Here is a 23,130-nt window from a genome sequence, read left to right as displayed (position 1 = left end):
GTCTCAAAAAACAAAACAAAAACCCCCAAAAGTCGAAAAAAGAAAAGAAAGAAAATGGGGTGGGGGGAGCCCTCCATGCACTTTGGAGAGGAAGCAGTGTTGATCATGTAGTCAGTCACTTACCACAGCAATGGAGCCGCTGCTGAACCCTGCGATCAGCCTTCCTTGTTTCTGGACCAGGACTGCACAGGACGGGGTCTCCTCTGGTGTGCTGGACAGGGGCCGTGTCCCCTGCAGCTGTCCAGTGGCTGAGCTCCTCACACTGATGGCACCGCCCTTGGACAAGGTCAACAACTGGGCCTGGGACACCAGCACAGCTGTGTACACCCAGGGGTCAGAGACGTCGCCAAGGATGCGGAAAAGCAGCTCCGCGGTCTGCAGGTTCCAAGCACTGATCTAGCGGAGCGAGAGGGAGACATAGCTCAGGGAACACCAAGGACAAGATGTGTGCAAGTCGTGGGGTCTCGCTGTATGGCCCAGGCTGCCCTTGAATACATGGGTTCAAGCAATCCTCGTGCCTCAGCCTCCCGAGTAGCAGGACAGGCATGCACCACTGTACCCAGCTAAATGCCTTTCTTTTCAATAGTTTGTGACTTTCATTCCCAGTGCTGCAGATCAGATTCAGGGACAGAAAGGAGCTTTGGGTCTTGTTTTGGATTCTGGAATAATGAGAAGACTCCCGTGGAAGACCTGATGGAACTGAGTGCAGCCTGGAGTTCCAGCAGCAGCGTAACTGACGTTCACATCTCAGCGGGACCCGCACACCTGTGTGACGTCAGACCTTGGCAGCGCATGAGGGAGGCTGCGTGAAGGGTGCCGGGAACTCTGCCAGAGCTTTTCCAGAAATCCAAAATCATTCCAAAAGAAAAATCTGGGTTTTTATCTTTCCAAGACAAGGTCTCACTATGTAGTTCAGGCTGGCCTAGAACTCTCAGTGATCCTCCTGCCTCAGCCTCCTGAAAGCTGGGCTTAGAAAAAGCTTTAAAAATAGAAACTGTGTGGCCAGGCGTGGTGGTGCCTGCCTGTGATCCCAGCACTCGGAGGCTGAGGTGAGAGAATCGTTGCAGGTTCAAGGCCAGCCTGGGCTACATACTGAGACTCTGTCTCAAAAAACTCAATGAGTGGGCCAGGGATTTACCTCAGCGGTGCCACCACCTGCCTCACAAGCGCAAGGACCTGAGTTCGATCCCTGGTACCAAAAAATATATATATATTGTGGAGCCAGGCATGGTGGTGCACACCTGTAACCCCAGCTATACTCAGGAGGCTGAGGCAGAAGGATCTAGACTTTGAGGTCAGCCTGGGCAGCACAGTGAGACTCATCTCAGCACCAGCAGCAGTAAAATGGTACTTTCAGAGGACTGTGTAGCCCTGCAGTAACCAAATGAGAGACGCTCAAAAGTCTCAAGTTTTGAGGTCTTGGAAAGCTGGCTGAGATCATAGAGGCCAAGGGTAACGTCTGAAACCCTTTCCGCACTTCCTGCCACCGTGCCCCCCAGCAGTGGCCCCTGCCTCCTCTGGGCACCATGGTCCTGGCTCGTCTGACCCAGCAGGGCAGCTGCGCCTTACCTGTGAGCTCCAGGCTGCGTACACCACGCCCTGAGCCTCGTCCAGGTGGAGGCGGCAGGTCTGGGGGTCCGGGGTGCCTGTGTCCCGCAGGGTGAACCTCTCCCGGCCCGACAGCAGGTGCCACAGGCACAGCGTGCGGTCCCTGGAGGCGGAGACGGCCAGCGCTTCCCGGGCAAGCACAGCCAGGCAGGTCACCTCTCCTGCGGCAGGACGCGGGACATGAGCTGGGCACTCCGCCCTCATCGCCACGGTGCCATGGGCGGGGACACCCGGCTTCCAAAGACAAGATGGGTAGGTTCAAGCAGGAAACCATGGAGAGGGAAGAAAAATAAAAATGTAACAGAGGGCTGGGGTTCAATCAGTCCTCCCAGACACCGAATTTACGATAAACAGAGGCCTGAATTTTACAAAGGCATAGTGTCCGGAAGGTATCTAATTGTTGTTGTTGCTGTTTTGAGACAGTCTCGCTATGTAGTTCAGACTGGCTGTGAATTTACTATGCAACCCAGGCTGGCCTCAAACTCACAGGGATCCTCCTGCCTCAGCCTCCCGAGTGCTGAGATTACAGACGTGCACCCATGCCTGACCAGGATGACATCAATTTCTAAGATCTCAGGGAAGAGCCAAGTGTTGGAAACTCATCAGTCTATGCTGCATTGTTGGAACACAATTTACGCACTGTACATTTTTATAATTTGATGCTTAGTCACGGCTCCCAGTGACAACCTCCTCCCACAATCCCTGCAACCTCATGTCCAGCTCCGGGAAGCCACCATGAAGCCAGTAGCAGACCTTCCCTCTCCAAACCATTCACATCCATGGTGGCTTCCAGGTTCTCAATAAAACGTTTTTTCCTGGTACCGGGGATTCAACTCAGGACCTTTCACTTTCAAGGCCAGCACAGCACCCCTGAGCTAAGTCCCTGGCCCTTCAATAAACTGTTTAGTGTTTGTCTGACAACAAATAGTAAGAGTTTGCCACGTGGCGCGGTGGACTGGTCATCCCAGCACTCTGGGGTGCATCCCTAGTAAGGGGCGAAAACAGAAGAGAAATGAAAGCCTTATAATGTGCTATGGCTTGAATCAGTGTCTCCCCAAATTATCCCGGGGAATTTAATCCCAATGCAATCAGAAGGCGCAACTGGTTTTCTTTTTTGTGCTACTCATGGTTGAACCCAGAATCTTTTGACCAAACTAACTTTCTCTCTTTCCTTCTTCCTTTTTGTCTCTCTGTGGTACTGGAGACTGAATCCAGGGCCTTCGCACTGAGCCACATCCCTAATCCATTGTTTACTCTTTATTTGGCGTCAGGATCTCTCTAAGTGGCCCACACTGGCCTTGCACTTGGGATCCTCTTGCTACAGCCTCCTGCGCAGCTAGGGTCGTAGCTGTGCACCGCCCTGCCCCGCCTGGCTGCCGCTGGTTCGGGAGCTCTAAGTGCTGTGGGGACAGAGCCGAGTCTGCTCCTCTCTAGGACTCTGGGTCTGTCTGCCCCGTGCCCACCTGCGTGTCCTGTGAGGATGTGGGTCACGCGTGCCTCCTCCACGTCCCACACGGTCACCATGCCGTCCTGGGCGCCCACCACCAGCAGCCGCTCCTGCGGGCTCCACGCCAGGGCGGTGACACCTGTGGCCACAAGGGCGGCGGCCGAGCCTCAGCGCCCACGTCTCTGCTTCGGGACCCTGAATCGCACCCCCCCCGCAGATGGGCAAACAGAGGCACAGGTGGGCTCAGTCCCTTGCCGTGCGGCAGAGGCTCAGGGGAGCGGCAGTGTCCCAGCCCGGGCTCATTAGCACATTTACCCCAGGGCCCTGCAGTCTCAGGGCAGCACCAGTCGGCACTGGCGGCTGGCATCCGTCAGGGGACCCGCCCGCCTCTGCTGCCCGGGACACCCACCTCTGTGACAGCCGGTGAGGGAGGTGCACAGGGGCCCCCCCGGGGGCTGCAGACACGGGGCCAGCGGCACCAGCACAGGGTGCGGGCATGCGCGGAGCCAGGCCTGGGCCTGCTGACTCAGCGGCCCCAGCAGCACAGGGCACGAGGCGGCAAAGGCCTGCAGCCGGGCCAGCAGCTCCACATACAGCACACTTCTCTCTGCAGAGGGCACAGGGAGGGTGACCGCCTGAGTGTCCCTGCCGCCTCGCTGTGCCCAGGCTGCCTCCAGGCTCCCAGCCTTTGCAGACACAGACTCTCCGAGGTTGAGGCAGGAGGGTTGAAAGTTTGAGCCCATAGATTCTTGTCTCCAAATGAACCAAAAGGGCTGGGGGTGGGGCTCCTGTCGCGCGTGGGGGAGCCCCGGCTTCCGTCCCCAGTAGCCTAACACAGCCCAGGAAGGAAGCTCCGCTCCCAGCGACACCGCGGCCTTCGCGGAACCGTAGGGAGCTCGGACCTGTTATCCGGGCCTCGCACGTCCTCCAGGTGCGGGGCGAGGCCCGGTCCCGCGGCGCCCCCTGGTGGCGGGATTGGTCCCCACTGAGGAGCCGCGGCTGTCAATCAAGGGACTCGCAAAGGTCCCGCCGGTCCGGGCCTACAAGCCCCGCGTTTAACCCGGGCGGCCCTGGGTCCTGGGAGGTCGCGGGGTTAGCACAGGTTCTGCACAGAAGTCTCAAGGTGCGGTCCCCGCAGAGCTTCTGATCGCCGCCCGCGTGGGCCGCTGCAAAAAGGGCTGCTCCAGGCCCGATGCCGCCCCTGCTGGCAGCCGAGGGGAACCGAGGACAGCGGGAGGTCGCGGCTGCGAGGACTCAGTGCTTTGCCTACGACTATTCTTAAAGCCACCCAAGGGACGCTTACAAACGGTTTTGGTGGTCAGTTTAAGCTGGGTACAGCGGCGGGCGCCTGTCATCCGGGGACTCAGGGAGGCTGACACAGGAGGATGGCAAGTTTGAGCTCAGCCCGGGAAACTTAGTAACTTAGGGAGACCTTGTCTCAAAATAAAAAATAAAAATAAAAAGGGCTGGGGATGCAGCTCAGTGCAGAGGCCCTGGTTTCCATCCCTAACACTGAAGAAAAAGAAAAAAAAGATCAAGCAAAATAGGGAAAATAAAATGTTAATGTTGGGGAAATTGGACGGTGGGCGTGTAGCTCACTAGTGAGTGCTTGCTTAGCATGCACCACACCGGGGAACAGTGGCTGCCGCAGTCCTGGCATCCCAGCACTGTGGGAGGCTGAGGCAGGAGGGTTGCAAGTTCCAGCCCACCCTGGGCTAATTAGCCACTTAGCAACACCCTGTCTCAAAATATAATTAAATAAGAAGTTCTGGGTACACGGCTCAGTGTGAAGCCCGAGGTTCAACCCTCAATGCTAGAAAAGACAGTCTGTGTAGATCCCTGTGTTTGCAGCAGGACAGATCACAAGAACCAAGGACCTGGAGCCCCGGGAAGCAGAGCGCTAATCTTCCACAAAGCAGCCCTTCTGGTCACTGGACAGCAGCAGACGGCCCTGGGTAAGCTGCCTGCGGGAGCTTCTTCCTCCTGCAGTAGGTGCAGGTGCCATTTCCTGAGCTGTCCATGCTGCCTGGAACTTCCAGGGAACAGTGTGGGCAGGTGGCAGGGGTGGCCCAGGTCAGTTCAGAACTGGGAGTGGCTCCAGGAGCGAGGGGCCCAGAGGCTAAGGCAAAACAGCCCCTGGCAGGGCAGAGGCCCCGGCCAGGTCAGCCACTCACCTGTGCCCCGGAGCTCGAGGGCTGGGCGGCAGAGCTCGAGGGCCTCACGCAGCAGGCCCAGCTCCGGGCTGTCCACGTGGGGCACACACAGGTCCACATCGTCCAGCAGGGCATCGAGGCCACCAGACAGCAGCCGGCAGGACAGCCAGCTCATGTCACCTGCAGGCACAGGGCAGGCAGGGCTCAGTGTCACCCCTGTCTCCTCCCAGCTCCCCCCCAGTGGGACACACTCTGGCCTGGCCCACTCTGGTGGGGGCTGCACTGCACACTGTGGGGGTGGGCAGGGCCCTGCTGCCACCACAGCAGGCGGAAACCCCATCTGAAAGGTCCCAGAACCAACAAGGGTCTCCAGAGATGGGGCAGAAGGTCCTGAGGTTCAGAATCACAGGGCAGGAGGAGTGGGTGGGTGGATGGATGGACGGATGGATGCATGGATGGATGGATAGAATGGTACATGGATGGATGAGTGAATGGATGGCTGGGTGGATGGGTGGATGAGTGGATGCTGGATGGATCAAGAGAAGAATGGATACATGGATGATATATGGCTGGATACAGAATACATGGATAGATGGGTGGATGGAGAATGGACAAACAGACTCTTGCTCTGAGGCAGGCTTTTTCTCCCTGTGTGCCATCATCAGAGGCCAGGTAACCAGCTGTCTGGCATGGATGCCCTGTGCGCTGTGGGCTGCAGAGTGCTGAGCAGCCTGGCTTTGACTCCTAGCCTGGAGCCCCCTGCCCTGCAGTATGACCACTGAGCCCATCTGGACCCTGGCAGCCCTGGGTGTGGAGCATGGTGCTCACCCAGCACATCCTGCAGCAGCTCCCTGGTGCGCCCGGCATGCAGCAGGTGGAGGGGCAGCTCCGCCAGCTTCCGCTCATTGGCAACGGAGTCTGAGAACCACAGGGGCTGTGGGGCCACCTGCAGGGTTGGGGAACAAGGGCTGGGGCACGAGGTCGCTCACCCACTCCACAAACTGCAGCAGGGGATGCAGTGGCCCATGTTCTTGTCCTCCCAAGTCGGGTTGGGCAGAGTGAGGAGCCCCAGGCTTGGGTGTCCTGAAGCAGGGCGAGGCACTGCCTGGGACAGGGAGGTTTCAAAGAGGGGCACTGAGCTGGGCCTCGGAGGATGAGCAGGAGTCTGTCCGGCAAATGCGTCAGAAAGCAGTGGAATTGCCAGGTGCCACAGCACACACTTGTAGTCCTAACTGCTGAGGAGGCTAAGGCAGGAGCATCGCATGAGCCTCAGAGTCCATGTCCAGCCTGGGCAGCATAGCAAGACCCACTCTCCAAGAAAAAGCAAGCAAAAATGGCAGAGGCAAAGACCTGGAGCTGTGAGAGAACAGGAAGAGTTTTGGGACATGACAGGAGGCACTGGGGAGCTATGGGAGGTGTCAGAGGAGAGGCAGAGCCGGGTGGAGCATCAGGGGGCTCCTTGGGAGGATGTGCTGGTGCTGGAGACTAGAGAGGTCAGACTGCACCCCAGACGTGAGGACAAGGGGTGCCGCGGGGACTCTGGGCACACAGGAGGAGCCAGGAAGAGTCTGAGTAGCTCCAGAGGAGAAAGGTGGAGCAGAGAACCCTCCCTGACCTGGCCTCAGGGCCCCGGGGGAGACCAGCAAAAAAGAAAAGTCCAGCTGCAGTGAAAGAATGAAAACCATGGTCCAGAGACATCACCTTCCGGGGACCCGTGGGGGGCCGGAGGACGGTGGGGAGGGCAGGCTCGACTTCCCTGGCGGACTCTGTGGTCTGTGATGACCACGCGCTCGTGAACAGAATGTTTCTTTCCGCACAGGGACAGAAGCTCCGGGCACTCTGCCACTGACCAACGCCCCAGCTCGTTTCATTTTGAGACAGGGTCTCCCTAAGTTTTCCCAGTAGGGCTCAAACTTGAGACCCTCCTGCCTCAGCCTCCTGAGTAGCTGAGATGACAGGCGTGCGCCGCCAAGCCTGGCAAAGTGTTAGTTGTTTTTTTTTTAAGTGCCTGATACATTAGAGGACAGCATGATTGGAAATCACATCGGACTGAAGAACTCACAGGGGAGGATGTTCGAGGCCTAACAAAGGGAAGGGCGGGTAGACGGGGAATGACAGAGGGATGCAGATGCTAGGTAGAGGTGTCCTCAGTCTTTGTTTCTTTTTGCAGTGCTGGAGACAGAACCAGGGCCTCACCCATGCGAGGCTTACTCTCTTCCTCTCTGCTATACCTGAGCCCTTTTCTTTCTTTCTTTTTTTTTTGGTACCAGGGATCGAACTCGGGTTCTTGGGCTCGCGAGGCAGGCGGTGGAACCACTGAGCTAGATCCCCGGCCCTCGGCCTTTTCATTTTCATTTTGAGGCGGAGTCTTGCTAAATTGCCCAGGTTGGCCTTGAACTTGCAGTCCTCCTGCTTCAGCCTCCCAGAGTGCTGGGATGGCAGGTGTGTGCCACATGCCCGGCTAGGGGCGGTTTTAATGTTTCCAGGTGTTGGGATTTTTTTCTCCCCTGGAGAGTTGGAGGTCTGGGCCTGTCCTCTGCGGCCGCCCACCCCAAGTTGTGCTCGCAGGGGACTGGGGCGGGCGGTGGTGCTCACCTTCCGGTCCAGGCTCAGCGGCCCCCCCACACGCGGCAGAGTGATGAGTTTCTTGGTCCCTTGGCTCCAGGTGCCCGCGAAGAAGTCGGCCAGGACGCTGTGCCTCGCGGCCGCCTCAGGTGGGGACAGGTAGCGCTCTCGGACCACCTGGGCCAGCTGCCTGCGGGGCGCGGACACAGGCTGGTGTCTCGGGACGCGGTGAGCCCAGAGGCAGCCACCCGGGTCCCTGGCTGGACGCCTGGCCATGCTGCACACCTTCTGGGGCCTGCTGCCTGGGGACTGCCATCCCTGTCACTTACTGCAGGTCCCTAAATTGGCCCGTTCCCTCTCGCTTAAATACGTGGAATTTAGAAAGGAGCTTTTGGAAGCGGGTTGTGGGGGTGCATGCCTGTCACCCCAGGGCTTAGGAGACCGAGGTAAGCCCAGCCTGGAGAATTTAGCAAGACCCTGACTTCAAGAAAACAAATAAGTAAAAAAGAACCAAAAAAGAAAAGAAAACTTAACCACATATGTTCATGGCAACACTACGCACAATAGCTGAAAAGTGGAAAGACCTCTGTGGGCAGGTGAGCGGATCAACACAAGGGGAGTCCTTCACACAGTGGAGTACTACAAAGCCAAGAAAAGGAGAACAGCCCTGGCACAGCTACAACATGGAGGAGATGGGAACCATGACACTGAGTGGCAGCAGCCAGACCCACAAGGCCACACGGCATGTGACCCCATGGATGTGAAGTGTCTGGAGCAAGAGAGGCCACGGGGAGTGGACTGGCGGCCTTCAGGGGCTGGGGGCGGGGCTCAGCTGTGCACTTGAGGGCTGCAAACTGTTTGTCATGCGCCTTCACCGCAGTCTTAAACGGGTACTGAAGCTGTGGCTCAGAAGCTGAGCACTTGCCTGGGACGTGTGGAGCCCTGGGCTCCAGCCCCACGACCAGGGAAAGCATGGAAAGCAAAACCGCAGCAGGCGTGGTGTGTATGCCTATGACCAGGTGACTCGGGGCTGAGGCAGGAGGATCCCAAGTTCAAGACCTGAGTGACTTAGCAAAATCCTGCCTCAAAACTTTTTTAAAAGGGGCTGGGGTGTAACTACTTTAATCCCCATTATCATAAGTAAATAAATAAAATAAAAAGGGCTGCAATGTGGCTCAGTGGTGAGCGCTTGTCTAGCAGGCTTCAGGCCCTAGGTTCCATCCTCAGCATTTCAGTCCTAGGACCAGGCCTTGCTCTGAGTTCAGGCTGGCTGTGGCCTTGTGGCACTCTTCCCGCCTCAGCCTCCCCGAGTGCTGGGATGACAGGTGTGCGCCACCACGCCCAGCTGTACATTTTTTTTTTTAAATTCCAACAAGTGAGTTAGTTTCTCATCCCTGGTGTGGGGGCCCGGATCTCCGTGCAAACTTGACCCCACTCCCAGGTGTGGGGACGCGGATGGGTCGGTCTCTGAGCCCAGGTTGCGGGTGGCTGGCCAGCGTCCTGCTGCCCTTGCGCACCTGTGGGCGATGGCCAGCAGTGTGGTGCCGTGCATGGGCCGCCGGGACAAGCAGTGGTCCAGGTCCCTGCGCAGCCGCACCCACAGCAGGGGAGGGAAGCGCAGCAGCTCCCGGCTGGGCGGCGTCCAGGCCCGGTAGGCGGCCTGCAGCACCTCGTCATCCAGCGACAGCACGTCCTTCAGCTCCGCCTCTGCCAGCCCATGCCTGTGGGGAGAGGGCTGGGTGCAGCGGCCACTCTGCAGTGCAGGGTGCCCAGCGCGCCCCGAGCTTCCCATGGTACCGCCCCCCCAGGACGCTTTCCCTCGGGTTCCTGTGCGTGCAGGCACAGAACAAGGGCCTCCCGCCCCTCCCAGGGCCTCAAACTCTGCTGCATCCTCAGCTCTTCTCAATTTTTTGTTCTGAGACAGTGTCTTGCTCAGTCCCTAGGTCGTCCAGGCTGGGCTGGAACTTTCGACCCTCCTGCCTCAGCCTCCCAGATGACAGGCGGGCGTGTCAGAGCAGGAGAAGGAGGGAGGAGTTCCCGGCATCTGCCTGTGGCCGGCGCTAGGCTCTGGGGCCAGCAGGCCACACGGTCGTACACATGCGTGTTTTCTGCCACTGAGACTCGATGCTCAGGCTGGGGAAGGTGTAGGGTAGCAGCTTGTCTGCTCACAGCTCTGGTCCAAGGCCCAGGGCCACATCTGCGGGTGGCCTTCTTGCTGGCAGAGTCCTGAGGTGCTCAGGGGATGGGGAGAGACCGGAGTGGCTCCTGTGTCCTGGTGTCTGTCCTGCTTCTTAGAAAGCCACCAGGGCCAGGTCACAGGGACCCCAGGGTCACCCCAGTCCCTCCCAACGCCCGGCCTGGACAGCATGCCTGGGTTAAGTTTTGCCCTCTGGATCCCTCTCAGTGGAGGTAAATCTCAACACAGGGCCCCTTGGGGATGCTCAAGCCACACCGGTCTTGTGTGCTCAGGCTGCAGTCATGAGGCAGTGTCCCTCAGCGACCGGGGCACCACATGCTTGTGCCTTGCAGCCCTGGGAGCTGTGAGTCCAAGACCGAGATGCCAGCAGTGCCCGCATCTGAGGCCCCAGTCTCCGGGCTGTACAGGGCTTCTGCTGCATCCACATACGGTGGGGGAAACAGGGGCTCCGGGGCTTGTCTGTTAGGCACAGACCCCAGTCCTGGGGTGGCGGGGTCAGATCTGAGCTGTCCCGAAGCCTCCTGTGTGGAGGGCAATGGAATCGCGGGGTCTGTGCTCCTCTGTGGGCTCCGCCATGGGGAGCCCACGGCTGAAGTTTCCATGAGGAGGCCGGGCCTGGCCAGAGGAGGTCACCAAATTCTTGTCCCCAGCTCCTCCCTTCCTGCTCTGCTTCCTGGCCGCCATGCTGTGAGCAGCAGTCCCCTGCCAGGCCCCTCTGCTATGCCCTTTCCTCCTTGGAGCAACTGACCATGGACTGAACCCCCTGGAACTGTGAGCCACTACGCCTCCCATCCTTCAGTCGTGGTGCTGGGAGTTCTGTACAGCGATGCGAAAGCCGACTGGCACAGGGCTCGGCCTGAAGACCGGGCCACCTCCAGAGGCCCCTCCTCCCAAGACCACCCCAGGGTTAGAATTTCAACAGGATGTGCAGGGCCAGGGATTTAGCTCAGTGGTTTCACTGCCTGCCTTGCAAGTGCAAGGACCCGAGTTCGATCCCCGGTACCAAAAAAAAAAAAAAAAAAAAAAAAGAGGATGTGCACAGGCAGACTACGACAGCACCCATGGGGCTGGGGTGGAGCCAGGTAGGAAAAAGGCCACAAAGAAGCGGTGGGACCAAGTGCTGGTGGAAGAGCCAGGCACCATGGAGGAGAGACAGGTGGGGCACAGAGATCCGGCTTCTGGAGCCAGCGGGCACCCGAGAAGGCGCTGTCTGGGCTGGGACGGTGCGAGGGGAGGTGGCCGCCTCGGCAAGGCCTTGGTGAGGAGTTCGAATACTTTTCCCGAAAGCAATGGGAAGCCAGGCGTGGTGGGACATGCTAGTGATCCCAGCACACAGGAGGCTGGGGCAGGAGGATTGCCATGAGTTTGAGCCCAGCCTGGGCTACATAGTGAGACCTTGTCTCAAAAATAAAAAATAAAAGCAACAAGAAGTCTCCAGAAGGACTTAACCAGGCCAGAAACTCAATCCAATTGACAATTTCAATGTACTCCAAACACCTGTTGAAACCCGCGTATCCACTTGCTGTTCACAGCAGCATCTGTCCCGATGGCCAGCAGGTGGGGACAACCCAGGGTCCATCCACAGGTGGACGGAGGAGCCAGCATCCCTGCGTGGTGTATCATCAGCCACGAACAGGAACAAAGTCCCGACCCCAGCTACCATGTGGCTGAGCCTCGAAAACATGATGCTGAGAGACAGAAGCAGCCACACAAGGCCCCGTGGTGTGTCACTCTGCTCTGGAGAAACGTCCAGAGCAGGTCCACAGGGACAGGAAGCAGGTCGACAGCTGCCATGGACTCGGGGAGAAGGAGGTGGGGGTGATTGCTCTATAAGGACAGATTTTCTTTTTGGGGTGAAGGAGATGCTCTGGGACTAGACAGGCGCACAGCAGTGTGAATGTGCTGAATGCCATTGAATTGGGAATTTTAAAATGGTTCACTTTAAGGGCCGGAGATTTAGCTCAGTGGCGCTGTACCTGCCTCGAAAGCGCAGGGTCCTGAGTTCAATCCCTGGCCCCGGGGGTGGGGTGAGAAAAATGGTTCACTTCAGCCAAGTGTGGTGGCACACATCTATAATCCCAGCTACTCAAGAGGCTGAGGCAGGGTGACTGCAGGTTCAAGGCCAGCCCGGGCAATGCTCAGAGCCCTATCTCAAAATAAAATTGAAAAAGGGTCGGAGCTGTAGCTCCAGGACAGAGCCCTTGCCTTCAATTTAAAAAACCTTATCCTGGGCCAGGGATTTAGCTCAGTGGTTCCACCGCCTGCCTCGAAAGTGCAAGGTCCTGAGTTTGATCCCCAGTACCAAAAAACAACAACAACAAAAAAAACCCTTATCCCTGCTAAATACAACATGGACTCCTGAGTCAGCTCTGCTGCCAGAGTCCCAGGGCCTGGCTCTCTGAGGGCTGCTGTGAGGAGTCTTTGTGCCCAAGCTGCGCCTGACTGGGCCAGGCCCTGTCACTCTCCTCTGCTCCCTGCCACATGGTGAGCAGTGTCGCCCTCCATGTGCCCTGGCCGGTGGCTCCCTCACCACAGACCCTGAGATCTGGTCCCCAGGGCTGTGAGCCAAGCGAAACGTCCCTCGTGGCCATGGCTGTGTTGGGAGTTCAGACAGAAGTGCAGGGAGGGAGGCGGCTCAACCCCCTTCCCGCGCCCTGCTGATTCTCCTGGGGTGGGGAACAGCAAGCGGCCTGTTTCCTGGAGGGTGTGAGCAGTGTCCTGGCCTCCACCATCACAGGCCAGGAGCATTACGGGTGGATGGGGATGGAGGGACAGACGGACAGATGGACAGGTAAGCTTAGAGGGCCCCACAGTCACACTCTCCAGGCCTCCCCGGGGTTGGGTATTTCCCAGGCACCAAAGCTGCTGCCCTTGGTCCCCGGTCAGTGGGTGAGATAACCACAAACACCCGAAGAGCCTGCAGCCATCCTGACGCCCAGAAGCCCCCAGGCGGAGCCTCTGCCCAGCCGCTGGGGTCTTTGAGCCCCACCTGCCCCGAGCCTCCAGGGAGCTCTGGTGCCCAAGTCGCCCTCTGGTGCCGCCCGCCTTCCCTTCCCACCAGGCCCTGGGGCGGCCTCACCCCATGCTGTGTCCAGTGGGCAAATAGATTTCTGACTGCAGGGATTCGGAGACTGAGACTCAGAGAGCAAGCCAGGGCACGGTGCCCCCTCCCCAAATACACGTTTACCAGGTGCCGGGAGGACCAGCCGGTGTTCACGGAGACCCCAGGGAGAGGGACAGGGCGATTCCCAAGACCCTCTGGCTCCCACGGCAGCTGCTTCCTCCTCTGGACCCACCACAGCGGCCTGATCCCCCTCCCCACCTCTCCGTTCTGGGGGCTGCAGGCCAGTCTCAGACCTGCGCTGCAATGTGGAGCCAGCTCTCAGCGCCCACAGCTCCCTCAGAATCCCCTCTTCCTCCCTGCCTTCCTTTGTATTTTTTATTTTTTTGCAGGACTGCAGATTAAACCAGACGAGCTCTACCACTGAGCTACACCCCAGCCCTTTTTACTTTGCATTTTGAGGCAGGGCCTTACTAAGTTGTTAAGCTACCCCAGCTTGGCTGGAACTTGCCATCCTCCTGCCTCAGCCTCCCAGAGTCCTGGGATGACGGGCATGTGCTGCTCTTCCCGAGTCTCCAGTCTGGCTGCAGAAAATCAGTGCCCACTGCCCACATCTCCTGTTCCACACTACCCCAGCCCCTGCAAGCACCGTCTTCTCCTGCTTGTAGGAGTTTTTTGCTTTTGTTTTTGAGACCAGGTCTTGCTGTGTCCCCCAGGCTGGCCTCAAATCCACAGCCTCCCTGATCTGTTGATAAGTTTGGTTTTTTCCCTTCCTTTGACTACAGATACATGGGCACTGGGTTTCCCTGCCTGTTTGCTTTGGGCTGATTCCCATATAACAAGCCTGAAATTAAACCTAGTTGCAATTGGTCCTTGTGATCAGTTCAGAGAACTTTGCTTTCAAAAGATTTTTCTGCCAAGCCAGATGAGGTGCCATGTGGCTGCCATCCCAGCACTCTGGGAGGCTGAGGAGCAGAATCGCAAGTTCCAGCCCAGCTTGGGCAATTTGGAGACCCGGGGAGACCCTGTCTCAAAATATTTAAAGAGGTGTGGGTTGGTAGCTCAGTGCTGAGTGCTCGTCCAGCACGCCAAGGCCCTGGCTTCCATCCCCAGCATCAAAAAGAAACAAATGCTAGGAAGCAGAGGCTCACCGGGAAGCTTCGATGTAGCCCAGCACGTGGGCCACCAGAAGCCAGCTGTGTGTCAGCTCCAGGCGGGCGCAGAGCTGGTGTGTCGCCTCCTCCGCGGTGGTGGCCAGGGGCACGGGCACAGAGAAAGAGGCCCAGGTGTGGGCCTCGTGGAATGCCAGCTGCAGGCGCCCAGGGTTTCCGGCCTCGGGCAGGCTGGCCCACAGCAGGTTGCGCTGGGCTGGGCTCAGTGTGCGCCCCGCCGCAGCCAGCAGGAGCTGCACCATCTCCTGGGCCTGGTCTTCAGAGAGCGGCTCCACCTCCCAATAGGCGTCCGAGTCCCTGAGTGTCGCCCGCACAGCGTGCAAGGCGCCGCATGGCCCGGAGCAGGCAGACAGAATGAGGTGGACCCGCGGGGGGCAGGCAAGGGGCAGCCAGGGGATGGCCCCGGAGCGCCGGCCGGGGTCCAGGTCATCCACAGCGTCCAGCAGGATGACCAGGGACTCAAAGTCCCTGCGGGCCACGGTGTGGAGCAGCACGTGGAAGAAATGGGCCAACCTGGTGCGGGCCTGCAGGACCTGGGGCGGTGGCGCGGGCAGCCCGAAGGCCAGGCACAGCTGCAGACACAGGCCGGCCAGGAGCCCGCGGGCGTCTGCGCTGCCCTGCGACGTCCCCAGCAGTCTCAGCACTGTCACCGTCTTACGGCCCAGCAGCCCGGCTGCCTGCTCGGCCAGCTTGCACAGCACGGCGGTCTTCCCGATGCCCGGGGGGCCGAAGAGCACCAGGGGGCTGTGAGGACAGCCGTCATCCTGCCGCAGCCGCTGGCCGAGCCGGCCCAGGAGCCCCTGGCGGCCGCAGAAGGCCCGGGTGGCCTCGGTGCCCTGCCACAGGTGGTGGCGGATGTCCTGGAAGAGCCAGGCGGGGGAGGGCAGGGCGGGCGGTAGCTCCCGGAGGCGCTGCAGGACCTGATGCGCAGCGCTGGCCACGAACTGCTCGCCCAGCTCGAGCAGGTAGCGCGCATGCGCCTTGTTCCTGGGATTCACCAGGTCGCGGGCCCAGGGCAGCCGGTGCACCTTGAGCACCCCGGGCCACTCCTGGGCCATTCGCTGCTTGAGGCTGCTCAGGTGGCCCTGTGCGGTGGTGTCCACGAGGCCGTCGGGCAGCCGGTCCACCACGGGGAGCGCACAGTCCTGCAGCAGGTGCCGCGCCAGCTCCGGGATCTCACGCAGGAACACAGTGGCCCCCGGAGAGCCGCTCAGCAGGCCGCGCTCCAGCTCCCACTCCAGCACTGCGGAGAAGGGACCCGAGGTCAGGGCCCGGCCCGGCACCCGGAGGCTCCCCGGGCTAGGGCAGGGGCAGAGTTCGAAGGACGGCAGGGCTGTTTCTTTCTGCAATCCTGGGGATTGAACCCAGGGCCTTTGTAAGAAGCTCCAGCTCCAGCAGCACTTTTGTCTTTTACTTTAAGCCATGGTCTCGATTAGCGGGCTGGGCTCTAACTTGAGATCCTCCTGTCTCAGCTTCCCAGAATGTTGGGAGGTCAGGTGTGCACCTCCATGCTTGGCTATAACCCCTGTAGCTTTTGATCTGGAACTAAGGGGAGGAACCGTGACTTTGTATTTTAGGCCCCCTCTTAAATGCTGCTGGGCGAGGGACCACACTGAGACAGCCATTATCTAAACTTTTTAACTTTTTTTTTTCCAGTACCAGGGATGGAACTCCGGACCTTGAGCTTGCCACTGAGCAGGAGCAGTGGCGCTGAGCTACATTCCCGGTAAACTTTTTAATTTGTTTTCTGTTTACATGGAACCCAAGGCCTCATGCATCCTAGGCAAGTGCTCTACCACTGAGGCTTTTTTAAATTTGATTTTTTATTTTGAGACAGGGTCTCACGAAATCGCTAAACTGTAGATGGGAGTGGTGGCACACGCCTGGCATTCCAAGACTTGGAGGCTGAGGCAGGAGGATCACCCTGAGTCCCAGGCTAGCCTGCCTGGGCTGCATAGCGAGACCCTGTCTCAAAACAACCCAAAATCAAAAACAGGAAGGGAGATGCCCAAGGACACGAAGGATCCAGGAACAAGGCGAGCAGGAGCTGAGTACTGTGGGTCCCTGGGCTCTGTCCCCACCCCTGCAGACGGAAACCAAAATTCCAGTTCAGGCTGATGGGTGAGCAGAGGCCGGCGTGTCAGTTTCTCATCCTTGCCAAAGGCATGGTCAGATTTGACTCCCACACATGCCTTCATCCATATTGTTAAGTAAATCCACATATCCCAGCACTCTGGGAGGCTGGGCAGGAGGGTCCTGAGTTTGAGCCCAGCCCGGGCCACTCAGTTACTTAGTGAGACTCTGTCTCAAAATAAAAATAAAAAGGGCTGGGGATGCAGCTCCGTGTGAAGACCTTGGGTTCAATCTACAGTACTGCAAAAAAGTATATATAAAGTTTTAAAAATAAGCCAACATATTTAACGTTGGTAATATCAATTCATATACTGCCTGTGTCGGCGACAGACATTTCTGTATCGATGTTTTGGTATGGTCTCCCCTTACCCACGGATTAGCTACCTGAGGCCAACGATGGTCTGAAAAGATAGAATTCCAGAAAGGACCAAGTTTTAACCTGCACACTTCCGAGGCCGGCCAGGACCCGGGCTTCACCAGGCTGCCAGCCTGTGGTCACCGCACAGCCTCCTGGTGGTCAGAGCAGCCCTGGGCCACCGTGTTGTGCTGGTCACCCTGGCACCCACTTCATCTCGGCATATTATTCTGATCGTCAGTTCTACCGGTACTGGGGATCCGACTCAGGGGCTCTCTCCCTCTGAGCTACACCTTCAGCCTTTTCTGGGTTTTACTGTGAGGCTGGGTCTCCCTAAGTCTGTGAGTTGCCCGGGCTGGACTCAAACTCGGGATCCTCCGGCCTCCGCCTCCCGGAGTGCGGGGATTCCCAGCGTGCACCGCGCTGGGCCACCCCCCGCCGCGCTCTGACGCTCTGAGCCTCTGAGCGCGGCGGTGTCGCCCCAGGGCCAGCTCACCTGAGCGGTGGTAGCGCTGCCACTGCTCCTGGCTGATGAGGCCCCGGCCCCGGGCCTCCTGGGCTGCGGCGCGCAGAACCGAGGCCAGCGTGGGCTCCTCCGGCCCGGGGGCTTCCCCGCCGCCCGCCGCCTGCAGCACGTAGCTGGGGGGAACCGAGTTCTCGTCCCTCCGGAAGCGCTGGGCCACCAGCTCCAGGTCCCCCGGCCTGGTGCTCAGCTGGGCCCGCAGCGCCTCCCACTCCTTCTCCTCGATGCGCCGGGGGACCGGACAGGGGCCGTACTGGTCACCCACGAGGGCCTGCGGGACAGGGCAGAGAGGGCGTGTGCAGTCAGGCTCGGCTGGGGAGCTGCGCTGGGGCCCTAAGAAGGGGCCTGGGCTAATGGTGCTAGGTACAGGGAGAAGGCGCACGCCTGTCATCGGGCACTGTGGGAGCCTGAGGCAGGAGGGTCTCAAATTCTAGCCCAGCCTAGACAACTTAGTGACTTAGCAAGACCCTGTCTCAAAATTTAAAAAAAAGGCTGGGGATGCAGCTCAGTGTGAAGGCCCGGGGTTCAATCCCCAGTACCAAAAAATAAAAAACAAAAATGAGCAAGCAGAGACAGGGCCGCCTGTTGGAATCTGAGATGTCAGATAGCGGGCAGGTAAGTGGGATTTGTGTTGTGTTGTGTTGTTTTTGAAGCGGGGTCTTGCCATGTTCCCCAGGTAAGGCTCAAACTCCTGGGCTCAAGCAATCCTCTGGCCTCATCCTCCCAAGCAGCTGCGAGTACAGGTGTGCACCGCTGCGCCTGTGCCAGACACGTGAGTTCTGATCCCATCTGGGGCTCAGGAGCACTGGATTCCTTTATTCTCTTAGGGTTAGGGTTAGGGTTGGGGGGCGCGGGGGGCCAGGCAAGACAGGCTCTTCTGCATGCCTGCGGTGGGGTGGTGTCACCCAGGACAACGAGGCCCCAGGCTTCACAGAGGCCACCGAAACCTTACATAAAAATACATCTGCAGGGCTGGGGATTTAGCTCAATGGTCCCGATGCCTGCCTGGAAAGCTCGAAAGTGCAAGGTCCCAAGTTCGATCCCTGGTACCAAAAGAAACAAACAAACAGAATACATCTACAGTTGGGCAAGGTGGTGCACACTTGTCATCCCAGCTCTCTGGGAGGCTGAGGCAGGAGGGTTGCTAGTTTGAGCTGAGTGACTTAGGGAGACCCTATCTCAAAATAAAAATTTAAAAAGGCTGTGGGTGTAGCTCAGTGTGAAGACCCTGGGTTCAATCTCTGGTACTGAAAAGAAAAAAACAAGAAAAAGAAAGAATGAATAAATGAGAGAGGGAGAGAGAGAGAAAGGTCCAGATGGTGGATGGCTGTAGTCCCAGAATCTGAGAGGCTGAGGCAGGAGGATCACAGAGAGTTCGAAGCCAGCCTGGACTACTGAGAGACCTTGTCTCAAGAAACAGCTGGGGATGTAGCTCAGTGGTTCCGGCGCCTGCCTCAAAAGCACAAGGTCCCGAGTTTGATCCCCGGTACCAAAAAAATAAATAAAATAAGAAACAAAACAACCACAATAACAGAGAGAGAGAGAGAGAGAGAGAGAGCACTTGCAAACAGTGCTGCAGTTAGAGGGTCAGAGCCTGGGAACTAGGGAAAGTTCTAGAGCCCCAGGGCTGCCGGTGGCCCAGGGGGCAGAGCCTCTAAACTGCATCCTTCCCTGGGGAGAGGGAGCAGCCCTGGTGCTAATGACTTATTTACCAGCGTGTGGTCCCCGAGGCTCCCATTTCCATGGAAAGGCCCGGGTCAGGGCAGAGGAGAGGCTGCAGGGCCTGGGAGGGGGATCTGCTCCGCCCCGCAGGAACCAGGAACAGGAAGCTGCACTGGCTTTTCCTGCCTGGACCCCCTTACCACACCCCGCTCCACCTGGTTCTTCCTCTCCCTCCTTTCCCCCCCTGCACTGAGAATAGAACCCAGGGGCTTTGCACTGAGCTCTGCTCCCAGCCCTTCTTATTTTCCCTTTTGAGACAGTCTCACCAAGGGGTCCAGGCTAGGGTGACACTTTCGATCCTCCTGCCTCAGCCTCCCAGAGTGCTGGGAGGACAGGCCATGTCTGCCCTGGGCAGGCTGAGGGGACAGGGACCGGAGCAGAGACCCCTCTGCCTCTGCTGCAGGGCGGGGCTGCGGATGGGCCACATCCTCGTGACAGAGAGGAGTCGAGGCCACCCCGGCCCTCCCAGGGGACTCACGACGAAGGCTGGCCCCAGGGACGTCCTCTGGCAGCGCTGCAGCTCCTCCAGGCACAGGTCGGGGGTCAGCTGGTCAGCAGCCTCGGAGTCCTGGACACCCCACCGCAGGTCCACGGCCTGGGGACGAAGGGGAGTCAGGGCCTGACTGCTGGCTGCTTTTCTCAGTTCCCTTTGACCAGAGCATAGTTTCTTTCAGTATTTTTTGGAAGCCTCTCTTTTATGTGAATTAAAAGAATTTAAACAGGCCGGGCGTGGTGGCGCTCGCCTGCCCTCTCAGCACTCCGGAGGCTGAGGCAGGAGGTCACCTCGAGTTCGAGACCAGCCTGGCCTATACGTAGTGAGACCCTGGCTCAAAAAAAAGAAGCCACATCTGAAAAACTTTTTGAGAAACAATGTGGGCATTGTCACAGCCCTCCTTCGTGAGGGGGACAGGTCCCCGCTGGCCCCCAGGTCTCTCTGCAAGGAGGCGGCTGCTGTGTTCTTAGGAACCCCACGCTGCGGCCCTGTGCACCTGCTCGGGAACCGGGCAGAAAGGCTCCATTCGGGTCACCGAGCTGCCAGCGGGAGGCTGGCACGGGGAGCAGACAAGGAGGGCCAGTTCCTGCCTCCACACATTCCTTAGAGGAGAGAGAAAGCCAGACTCCTGCAGCTGCAGCTCGGGCAGGGTGACCGCCGGTGCCCGCCCGGAGAGGACAGGGCCCGGCCGGCTCGGCAGGGTGCCTGAGACATCTGCTTCTCAGTGCAGAGCTGGGCGTGGAGCCGTGCGTGGGCCCCACGCTGTCATCCCGGCTATTCAGGAGGCTGAGGCAGAAGGAGTGCATGCTCCGGCCAGCCTGGCAACTTGATGAAACTCTGTCCCCAAGTACACAAGAACAAAGGAGCCGTGTAGCGCGGGCTCCCTGAGTTTCACCCCCAGGGCTGCAGACAAGTCTCCAGATCTGAAAGGGACGGCTCTGAGCTTCAGTCCAGCTCAGGCTCTGGCTCTGGCCCGGGCCAGCGCACCGAGCCTGCAGCTTACCTCGAAGGGCAGGCCTTGGTTCCGGCAGAAGGTCAGCAGCTCGGGGCAGGCGGTCCCCAGCAGGGCCTCCCTCTCCGCATCCATATCTGCAAGGCCCGGGCAGGCAGGCGGGGTGAGTGGCAGAACCAGAGCCAACCCGGAGCCATCCCGGCCTGCTCTGCAGCGGGCAATGCCCACCAAGGCTCAGGCCAGGAGAGACACACACACACAGACACACACACAGGGAGGCCAGCCAGCCTGTGACCCCTGCAAATCCCACGTCCCCAGAAGGATGTGTGGGGAGGCCCTGGGTTTTGTCCCCAGCACTGCATAGGAACGATGGAAGGAAGGAAGAAAGCCCGGCCCACAGCTAGGCTGGTCAAGGTGGCGCACGCCTGTGATCCCAGCTACTCAGGAGGCTGAGGCAGGAGGATGGCAAGTTCGAAGGAGCCTGGGCAGTTTAGTGAGATCATGTCTCAAGATTTTAACAGAAACAGGTGTGCCTCAGTGGTGAGTACTGGCTGAGCAGGCTCCAGGCCCTGGGTTCTGGCCCAGAACTGCCAAAGGAAAGGAGAGAAAAGGAGAGAGACAGGGGAGCGCAAGTCTAGCACAGCTGACGTCTGGCCCGGTCCCTGTGGCTCTATGGAGCCTGGCGCTGCGTGGCCCCCGAGGAGGACACAGTGGTCCAGCAGTCCCCACACCGTCCCCGGCAGGCCCTTGAAGCCAGGGCCCCTGAGCCTCACTGTCTGGTCCCCAGCACCATCCTGCCTCAGCCCAGCCGCACACTCACCGGAGGTGGCGGAGCTGATGTAGACGGCCACCCCGGCGGGGACAGCTGGGGGCAGTGGCCCTGCCAGGCCGTGGAGCAGCCGCCGGCGGGTGCCTGGGCTGAGGGGACCCCCACTGCTCATGCTGCTGCCCTCCTGTCCACGGCTGAGCCTGGCGCTCAGGCCCCTGGCAGGGCGGCCATCGGGGCCTGCAGACCCTGTGCCCTCCGGCGCCCCAGCTGCTTCCCGGAGTGTGAGCTCCGCCTCAGCTCCTGCCGAGAGCACTCAGGATCGCCACGGCAACTACAGCTTCCCTGGGGCCGGGGACCTGCCAGCCTTCCCCCCAGTCCCCAGGGTCTGTGTCACCGAGCTAGGCGGGCCGCACAGGCAGTGGGGACGCAGGGCTGGGCACCCCAGCGGGAAAGGGCTGGGTGAGTGGGCTGCCTGCCACCCCCCGCCCCAGCAGCTGGCCGCCCAAGGTCCCCTGTGGCCATCTGTCCCCGGGGCTCTCGCGGTGTGCGAGACTCTTGGGGCCTCACAAGCGGGGACACCACGGGCACCGGGGCAGAGGGCAGGGAGGGTGCAGAACAGCACGGTGCACAGCACGCCACCTCGGAGCACGACCCGTCCCTGGGTGTCAAAGGCCACAGCGCTGGAGGCAGCCCCACAGCACTGGGATCCCGCCCTGCAGGACCCAGGCCCGTGACCCGGTGCCGCCCAGGCAGGAGGGCTGCCGGGCTTCCAGGCCTGGCCCTTAACATCGCCGAAATCATGCCTTGGGCCAGGCGAGGTGGTGCTCACCTGTCAAGCCAACACTTGGGAGGCTGAGGCAGAAGGTTCGCTGAGTTTGCGGCCAGCCTGGGGCACATAGCCAGACTTCGCAACTCCCCGTCTCCCTGCCTCTCAGCAGCTCCTGAGCCTGACCCCAGTCCATGCCTGCCACGCCCCGCAGTCACCACTTCTGGTGTTCGTGGGAGATTGGGGGGCTGCACCCTGCTTCCTTTCATTTCTGGCCCACAAGGACACTGGGAGCTGGTCTACCTTGTGTATCCCTGGCTCTGCTCACCAGATGTCACTGGGTGTCATAACGTCCCCTCTAGGACAATCACAGATATCTCCAGACTCACCCCTGCTTAACAATCCTCAGTCAATCCTCATCAAGCTCATCTCAGCCCCAGGACCTTTGCACGTGCTATACCCAGACTCTCTGCCCTGCATCCTCTTGTGTCATTCACATTCCAGATTCCGTGTCACCTCTGAGTGGCTCTCTCTGTCTGTCCCATGGCTCAGTGTCTCCCCCAGGGCCATCATCGGATACCAGTCGGCCTGGTACTCACCACCGATGTGGTTTCTACTTGTTGGCTTTTTGTCCCGTACACCGGAGCGGGAGTTGCGTGGATGCTGTGGTCAGCGTGCCTGGCACCCTGTGGGTGCCCAGGAAGTGACTGTGCCCGTTGTGGGCTACTCCAGAGATGCCTGTTGGGTACTGAGCAATCCTGGGAGTCCCGGAGGATAGAGGCCAGCGGGGCATCCGCCTCTGGCTTCCCGGGGACTCTGGGCCCCTGCAGCGGGGGCTGCTGGCTGATCCAGAACCTTCCGGGACAGGTTTGCCACCCGGAAGACAAGCCAGGGACTTCTGTTCTCAGTGCTTTCTGGCTCTGTCCCGCCCCGAGCTCCCAGCAACGGCATCATGAAGGAAACCATGGCCCAGGGCACCAGCTTAGCCGGGCACTCTGCCAGGCTGGTAGTTAACTGCTGTGTGCCTGGCTCACAGCAGATGCCAAGGAGGGAGGGCCCAGGGCCAATGGCGACCCAGCCCGTGGTGAGGAAATCTGGGCTTCGGATCCAGGCTGCCTGACTTTTTGGCAGGCACTGATCCCTGTGTGGTGTTGACCAGCATCCCTGGCCTCCATCCACCGGACACAAGGAGCAGAGCCCTCCCCAAAAATGTA

The 23,130-nt window shown here is 59.5% G+C and overlaps 1 protein-coding gene across 1 annotated transcript in view; it reads right to left on the bottom strand.

Moving 5' to 3' along the window:
- Nwd1 (NACHT and WD repeat domain containing 1) overlaps positions 1-20,518 on the bottom strand; it is a 31,525-nt gene extending 11,007 nt beyond the window's left edge. Inside the window, exons 1-12 of the mRNA XM_004873266.3 lie at positions 20,433-20,518; positions 19,415-19,531; positions 17,188-17,485; positions 14,183-15,446; positions 9,291-9,494; positions 7,804-7,963; positions 6,037-6,154; positions 5,230-5,388; positions 3,465-3,662; positions 3,072-3,194; positions 1,570-1,769; positions 124-396 (exon numbers count right to left, since the gene is read on the bottom strand). Of these exons, the coding sequence (XP_004873323.3) occupies positions 124-396; positions 1,570-1,769; positions 3,072-3,194; positions 3,465-3,662; positions 5,230-5,388; positions 6,037-6,154; positions 7,804-7,963; positions 9,291-9,494; positions 14,183-15,446; positions 17,188-17,485; positions 19,415-19,531; positions 20,433-20,516 (3,198 nt within the window). The 5' untranslated portion in view covers positions 20,517-20,518. The remainder of the gene's footprint in view (positions 1-123; positions 397-1,569; positions 1,770-3,071; positions 3,195-3,464; positions 3,663-5,229; positions 5,389-6,036; positions 6,155-7,803; positions 7,964-9,290; positions 9,495-14,182; positions 15,447-17,187; positions 17,486-19,414; positions 19,532-20,432) is intronic.
- Between the last annotated feature and the right edge of the window lie 2,612 nt (positions 20,519-23,130).

This window comes from Heterocephalus glaber, unplaced genomic scaffold, assembly GCF_053883595.1.
Source record: "Heterocephalus glaber isolate CG9 unplaced genomic scaffold, H.glaber_assembly_v1.0 deba00001761, whole genome shotgun sequence".
In the NCBI taxonomy this organism is placed as follows: domain Eukaryota; kingdom Metazoa; phylum Chordata; class Mammalia; order Rodentia; family Bathyergidae; genus Heterocephalus; species Heterocephalus glaber.
Note: the sequence above shows the minus strand (reverse complement) of the source record. Positions and strands in the feature narration are given on the sequence as shown.